General features: G+C 37.5%; 1 protein-coding gene across 1 annotated transcript in view; it reads right to left on the reverse strand.

The window, feature by feature from the left end:
* ANO4 (anoctamin 4) overlaps positions 1 to 1,929 on the reverse strand; it is a 210,199-nt gene extending 208,270 nt beyond the window's left edge. The window contains exon 1 of the mRNA XM_087449050.1: positions 1,740 to 1,929. Coding sequence (XP_087305176.1) covers positions 1,740 to 1,794 — 55 coding nt within the window. The 5' untranslated portion in view covers positions 1,795 to 1,929. The remainder of the gene's footprint in view (positions 1 to 1,739) is intronic.
* Positions 1,930 to 8,380: the final 6,451 nt, after the last annotated feature.

Below are 8,380 nucleotides of genomic sequence, written 5' to 3' on the forward strand. Positions count from 1 at the left end.
CCCACACTGATACACTAAGGTATAAAGTTTAAGGCAGAAGAGGGCAAAAAAATGAAGGATGAGAAGCAGTAGGGGCTAGATCATATAAGGAATCTGTTTTTAACATGCTAAGAGGTTTGAACTTTACCCTCTAACCGGCAGGACAAGCAAAGTGAATGACATGATTGGGGTGGAGGATGAATCATTCTGGATTTGGTGTAAAGGATGTACTAGAACAGGAGGCAAGAGGAAGAGAGAGAGATGCTGGAGACTGGGAAACCAGGAACATTACCTATGAGAGAAGTAAGAGGAGAATCAAGAAAGAAGACCATCATAGAAGCCAGGGAACAGTGTTTTGGGAGGAAGTGGTGGTCCATCCTGTCTGGGGCATCAGAAGAGTTTGCTACTCACCACATAGTGACAAAAGGAGGTCACTAACGGCATCAAGAAGAGCTGTGTTGGAGTGGAGGAGCTAGAAACTAGATTGTGTGGGGGTGAAGAGTGACTGCAAATGGAGAGAGCAGAGCAAACAAGGGTAGATTATTCTTTCAGAAGTTTGGCTTAGAAAAGAGGAGGAAAAAGTGGCAGAAGAGAGAAAAGGATACACTGTCAAATGAAGATGATTAGAATGGGAGAAGCTTGAGCCTTTTTCATAGACTGAAGGGAAAGAGCCAACAGCAAAGGAGGGAGAAGAGAGATGACAAGAGGCCACACATTCTCCTGAGCAAGGTTCAAGAGAGGAGGAGTGGCCAATGCCACAGATGAGGGCTTATTTAAGGACACTGGGAGGACCCTCATCTTCTGATAACTGAAAGAAAGCAGGGAAGGATGGGAGTAAACAGAAATACATATGGAGATGGAGGGTAAGGGCTCTGCAGTAATTCACGCCCATTGGCCCTGGGGTTCCTCAGTGAGATTAGGAAATAAGGTTATCATCTGAGAGAGAGAGAATGGTGTGACATGGCTAGAGATGGAGGCTTGGCTTTAATTGGGGCTGCGTAGTCACCTGCCAGGACACTACACAGAGGAATCAGGATCAGTTGCGAGTTATACTAAATGACTTCTGAATTCCCTCACAATTTGATGTTCCTACAAGGCAGATGGACAGGAATGTTGTCTTGTTCACTTATGTTTCTTCAGCACCCAAAACAATGCCTGGCATATAGTAGGCACTTTGTTGAATGAATGAATACCTAAATGAGCTTCTCATCCAAACAAGCAAATAAAACCATTTAGTTGGAATTTCTGGCTTTGATATAGACTCATTTAAACATTTTTAAGATGTTAAAATGTTTCTCAGAGCCTTGAAATTTAATATGACTTTAATCTTCTCCCCTAATCTTAGGAGGATGCAGGCAAATCAAGCCAGATAACTCAGGCTTCAAAAGTGGGCATTTTCAGCTTGACTTTTTCCCTGGGCTATCCTAAGCAAATTATCAAGAAAATGGCCAAAATTCTATTTTGTTTTATTATACAGTAAGTTTTTTGAACTAAGCAAGTTTATTCACTGGGATTTTCATTAGATTCTTCCACCGTAGGTGGAATGTAGCCTTAATCTTTCTGCTACATCAAGCTCTCTCTCCTCTTATTGGTCGTGGTGACATTTACCACCGACTGAAGTAAAGAGAGGGAAAAAACAAGACTCTCTAAAAAAGCAAGCTTAACTGGAATTACGGCATAATTAGATAATAAAAATATAATGCAGGCTGCATTAGGCTGCTGCTAAAATTGGTCCCTGTTGAACTTTCCCCATGCATTACCTGGGTGGAAGACTTTGGTTTTCCCATTAGTGATTCCAGAAGAGCTTGCCTCCATTTTTATTGACCTTCTGCCTGGTGGGAGTGAGGAATGCCTGACCACAGGCAGGTGACGTGACCTTGGGCGGCTTGCCACACTTCGCCGTTGATGGATTTGCAAACGCTTTTCAGCCCCATGAATAGATAAACTTAAACCTGGAATGAGAAATAGCACCATTATATGGAAGAAGTCAGGTCAGAATGGCTAAAATGCCAAATCATTTTCTGGCATGAAATCCAGAGAGCATAAGCAACTATGTTTCAAATTCTCAAAGAATGCTAGTGATGCTAGAATTGTGATATCAACTGACTTTCACATTACACTGTTTACTGAACATTATTTCATTCAAAAGTAGACATCCTCAGTTATCATGAAAGGGTTTTATGAACAGGAATCCAATGAAGATAGATATTAAAATTCTTTCCAAAACCTTTGGAAAATAGGCACATATTTGACATTCTGTTATCAGGGACAATGAGGATTAGGAACTGTTTCTGGGCTATCTGGAATTTCAATAAAAATCAAGGAACTTTCTCCACAGGATTCATGTATAAGCCAGAGTTCAAGACTGAACTCAGATTTACACCTCTGATAACATGAGAATTCTATACGCTTTTAGAGCTTTTTTTTTTTAATTTAAATTTTAAATATGCCCTTTACTCCTTTTGCCCTCTCCCCTCTCCCCTTCCCCTCTGGTAACCACCAATCTATTCTCTGTGTCTATGTGTTTGATTGTTATTGTTGTTTTTTTATGTTTCACATGAGTCAAATCATATGGTCTTTGTCTTTCTCCGTCTGACTTATTTCACTTAGCATAACACACACAAGGTCCATCCATGTTGCCGTTAAGTGGCAAGATTTTATCGTTTTTATGTCTGAGTAGTATTCCATTTATATATATATATATATCCCACATCTTCTCTATTCATTCATTCATTGATGGGCACTTAGGTTGTTTCCAAGTCTTGGCTATCGTGAATAATGCTGCAATGAACATAGGCATGCATATATATTTTCAAATTACTGTTTTCGTGTTCTTTGGATAAATACGCAGAAGTGGAATGGCTGGATCATATGGTAGTTCTATTTTTAATGTTTTGAGAAATCTCCATATTGTTTTCCATAGTTGCTGCACCAGTTTACATTCCTACCAGTAGTGCGCAAGGATTCCTTTTTCTCTACATCCTCTCCAACGTATGTTATTTCTTGTCTTTTTATTAATAGCCATTCTGAAGGGTGTGAGGTGATGTCTCATTGTGGTTTTGATTTGCATTTCACTAATAATTGGTGATGTTGAACATCTTTTTATGTCCCTGTTGGCCATCTGTATGTCTTCCTTGGAAAAATGTATGTTCAGATATTTTACCTATTTTTTAATTGGGTTGTTTGTTTCTTTGTTGTTGAGATGTATGAGTTCTTTATACATTTTGGATAATAACTCCTTATCAGACATATGGTTTGCAATATCTTCTCCCAATTGTTAGATCGTCTTTTTGTTTTGTTGATGGTTTCCTTTGCTGTGCAGAAGCTTTTTAGTTTGATGTAGTTCCATTTGTTTATTTTTTCTTTTGTTTCCATTGCCTGAAGAAACATGATATTCAAAAAGATACTGCTAAGACTGATGTCAAAGAGCATACTGCATATGTTTTCTTCTAGGATTTTTATGGTTTCAGGTCTTACATTCAAGTCTTTAATCCATTTTGAGTTAATTTTTGTGTATGGGATAAGATAATGGTCTACTTGCATTCTTTTGCATGTGGCTGTCCATTTTCCCAACACCATTTATTGAAGAGACTTTCCTTTCTTCATTGTATGTTCTTGGCTCTTTTGTCAAAAATTAGCTGTCTATATATGTGTGGGTTTATTTCTGGGCTCTCAATTCTGTTCCATTGATCTGTGTATCTGTTTTTCTGCCAGTACTATGTTGTTTTGATTACTATAGCTTTGTGGTATGCATTGAAATCAGGGAGTATGAAACCTTCAACTTTGTTCTATTTTCTCAGGATTGCTTTGGCTATGCAGGATCTTTTGCTGTTCCATATAAATTTTAAGATTGTTTTATTTCTGTGAAAAAATGTTTTTGGGACTTTGATAGGGATTGCACTGAATTTGTAGATTGCTTTAGGAAGTATGGACATTTTAACTATGTTAATTCTTCCAACCCGCAAGCATGGAATACCTTTCCATTTCTTTGTGTCTTCAATTTCTTTCAACAATGTTTTATAGTTTTAAGTATATAGGTCTTTCACCTCCTTGGTTAAATTTATTCCTAGGTATTTTATTCTTTTTGTTGCGATTGTAAATGGGATTGTATTTTTTATTTCTCTTTCTGATATTTCATTGTTAGTGTATGGAAACACAACAAATTTCTGTATGTTGATGTTGTACCCTTCAAGTCTACTGCATTCATTTATTATTTCTAGTAGTTTTCTGGTGGACTCTTTAGGGTTTTCTATATATAAAATCATGTCATCTGCAAATAGTGACAGTTTTACTTCTTCCTTTCCAATTTGGATCCCTTTTATTTCTTCTTCTTGCTTAACTGCTCTGGCTAGGACTTCCAATACTATGTTGAATAAGAGTGGCAAAAGTGCACATCCTTGTCTTGTTCCTGTTCTTAGAGGGATGGCTTTCAGTTTTTCACCATTGAGTATGATGTTAGCTGTGGGTTTGTCATATATGGCCTTTATTATGTTGAGGTACTTTCCCTCTATACCCATTTTATTCAGAGTTTTTATCATAAATGGATGCTGAAACTTTCAGATGCAGTCAAATTCTTTCTCTGCATCTACTGAGATGATCTTCTGATTTTTATTCTTCATTTTATTAACGTGGTTTGCAGATGTTGAACCATCCCTGCATCCTGAAATAAATCCCACTTCATCGTGGTGTATGATTCTTTTGATGCATTGTTGTATTCGATTTGCCAATATTTTGTTAAGGATTTTTGCATATATGTTCCTCAGTGATAGTGGCCTGTAATTTTCTTTTTTTGTGTTGTTCTTGTCTGGTTTTAGTATCAGACTAATGTTGGCTCATAGAATGAGTTATGAAGCGTCCCCTACTCTTTAATTTTTTGGAAGAGTGAGAAGGATAGGTATTTAATCTTTGAATGTTTGGTAGAATTCATTGGGGAAGCCATCTGGTCCTGGACTTTTGGTTTTTGAGAGGTTTTTGATTACTCTTTCAATCTCGTTACTAGTGTTCGGTCTATTCAGAGTCTCTATTTCTTCTTGATTCACTTTTGGAAGGTTATATAATTCTAAGAATTTATCCATTTCTTCTAGATTATTCAATTTGTTGTTGTATAGCTTTTCATAGTATTCTCTCATGATCCTTTGTATTTCCGTGCTATCCATTGTAATTTCTCCTCTTTCATTTCTGATTTTATTTATTTGAGTTTTCTCTCTTTTTTTCTTAGTAGTTTAGCTAAAGGTTTGTCAATTTTGTTTATCTTTCAAAGAACAAGTTCTTAGTTTAATAAATCTTTTCTATTGTATTTCAGTCTCTATTTCATTTATTTCCACTCTGGTTTTTATTATTTCCTTCCTTATACTGATTTTGGGCTTTGCTTGTTCTTCTTTTTTCTCGTTTCTTTGGGTGTAATGTTAGATTGTTTGAGATTTTTCTTGTTTCTTGAGGTAGGCCTGTATTGCTATAAACTTTGCTCTTAGTACCGCTTTTTGTCTGGGAAAATTTTAAATATACCAAAAGAAAAAAGAATAGTATTATAACAAGCCCCATGTACCCACCAACCAGCTTCAACAAATATCAAGATTTTTCCATAAAACTGAAAAAAAAAATTTCCCAATCTTCATTTATCCTACTCCCTTTGTTGTAAGTTTGTTTTTTGGGTGCCAGAGTAGTTTAAAGCAAATCTCAAACATCATGCCAATCTTATCAAAAACAATATTGATGGCATTGACTTACATCTATTATATCAATATGGATTACACTTACTGATATTTATGAACTATATAAAAAAATTCTGAGTTCAAAAGATATATTAAAAAAATACTCATTGATCATCATTGGAGGTTGCTAAAATACCAATTTATTACTCAGAAAATTGATAAATAAAGGGCAAGAAGCAAGCATTTATCCTGGTTTTCCTTTACTAACCATATTTCAAGGTAACCAAATAGTTGATAAGAGAAAGTTCTTTACTACAGAAGAATTCCAGCTAGTAAATTACTGATGGAGAAGAGATTTAGAAAATCATTTTAGAAGCCTCAGTGAAATATGAGAGGCAATATGATTTATCCAAAGAAGCACTGTGAGGATAGAGCTGGAATTCAAACTCATGAATGCCTGAATACAGATTTGGTCTTTAAAAAGAGCCAAGGAAAGGTGTTAGCCTTATTTAACACCAACCAGCTAGGGAGAGTTGGTCAAGAATCATGCCCTGTGATAAGGGAAAGCTAAACTTCACCAAATCACAGAATTTTTTATTAAGAAGAATCTCTTGACACTTGAAGGTAGAAATTTAGAGATGCAAGTTACCTTAATGGTTAGCTAATTAATCTGGTGCCTTACACAGATGAGGAAACTGAGCCTGGCAGGGTAGAACAATCGGTTTACATGTTACCAGTACTGGAAGGCTGCAGTGAGAAGTCTACCAAAATCCTAGACATGAGGGAAATAAAAAGCCTGCTCAGAGGTCAGTGGTAAAACAGCAATCATGAGTCATTGTCAGAAGTATGAAGAATTACCTTGAATTTCCCCAAAAGGGAAAATAAAAAGGATATGACCTAGGCCACTTTGTAAACTCCACCGAATTTTAAGAAAGGATGACTCAAATCAGAATGAAGTTTGGTCAGCCATGGAAGCATAAAAACAAAAAACAAACAAAAAAAAAACAGTATAATAGAGACAAACATGGGCAGTGCCCATCCAGGCAACAGCCTCAAAGTTCAAGGGTTCCAACTGCACAGGCAGACAGTCCTAACACACAATTTTACTTCTCTTTATTCACTTAACTGCCCTGCTCTGACAGCGCTCACCAGACAAACTTCAGATTAGAATTTGGCTTTCAGTGCAGAAAGAGAGTAACTACACTAGTGTTCCCATCTACCCAGCAGACAGGGTTTTCAGTGTGGGCTAACAAACAGGCATCCTGGTCTTCTACACAACTACCTCCTTATGAGTTGTTTAGTATGAGCCTGCCCCCAAGATCTGGTTTCTAAGCCCACAAGCTGCAAGCCTGAGCCTTGTTCTTAGGAAATTCACCCAGGTAAGGCCTGTCATGCTGGGTGACAGCCTGGCAGCCTTCCCATAGCAATGCATGCCCTGCTCTAATGCTCAGGCAAATGTGAGACTCTCTCTGTGGACAGGACTAGCACCACAGCGTCAACCTGGTATTCTTCCACGCAACCAAGCTCCCTATCACCATTGTATGCTCCACATTTCCAGAGGTCCAAAATGAACATCTGTAGACCCATAAAGACTCTAGAAGAATGCAGAGATTTTCAGGTGACAGATGAAGGAGATGGGAGAGATGTCTTAAGTCAATATCAGATGGTACATGCAGTCTCAGTCTGCAAATATGAAACAGACCACTCTCCCATTTCTTCTTGTCTCTTTTGCAGAGGATTATTGAAGGTACCAGCACTGTGACTCAGCATGGAACTTCTAGCTCTTATCTAACTCCCCTCAAGGAAGCACAAAATGACAGAAATGAGAATAAAAATTACACAGTGTAAATAAACGGCATAGGTACTTGAAATGGTTGAATTCTACATTTTAAAAAATATAATAATGTAGGCCATGGGAAAATGTTAAAAATAAAAAAGAATTCAGGAGTATTGCCAGGAGAGGATGGACATGAAGAAGATGGGTATACTACAGGGGAATTTGGGAGGAACCCTTCATGCCTGAACAAATCCATCTGGATCCTCCAAGAATTAAGAGTCCTCAGAGGTACAAATAAAGGGCCTGGCCCATCAGAGCTCTCTTCATCCAATGGCTAAGTCCATAGGGGAAAGAGATATGTAAACAAATAGTACACAAGACAGCAAATGTTCTCCAGACATATGAAAAGTTAACATTTATGGAAAATTCAGTAGTCACATCTTCAGAAATGAATTGTCAGTCAATAAATTGCTTCATCCAATTTGTTCTTAATTACTTTGGAAAAAATGTTGACTCTGATTATCCACTAAATGCCAGGCACTGTGCTAGATATTGATGATTATCCCATTAATGCCTCACCACAACCCTAAAAGACAGAGAATCAGTATCTACGTTTTACAGATGGGAAACCTGCGGCTCAAGAGGTGAAGTTACTTGCCAGAAGCCACAGGTGAGTAACTGAAATTTGAACTCTACTCTTTTCCACTATAGCACATAGCCTGATGAATTAAATACCAATCCATAGGCTAATTTTTTGTCTATAGTGATTCTGAAAATTTTAACGAGGTGGGGTTGGAAGGTTTATAATCTATCAAGGCGGTTGGGAGGTATAGCATGCTGGCACTCCTTTGACCCAAGCTCTCATAGAGCCATCTTTTTTCCCCACCTTTCCATCCATGCTGAAATGTCCTCCTGGTTCTTGACCAGCTAGCAAACACCTTAGTCAGAAAGAACCAGTGGAAACTACACCTTC

This window comes from Ceratotherium simum, chromosome 25, assembly GCF_057802395.1.
Source record: "Ceratotherium simum simum isolate JZ-2026a chromosome 25, ASM5780239v1, whole genome shotgun sequence".
In the NCBI taxonomy this organism is placed as follows: Eukaryota; Metazoa; Chordata; class Mammalia; order Perissodactyla; family Rhinocerotidae; genus Ceratotherium; species Ceratotherium simum.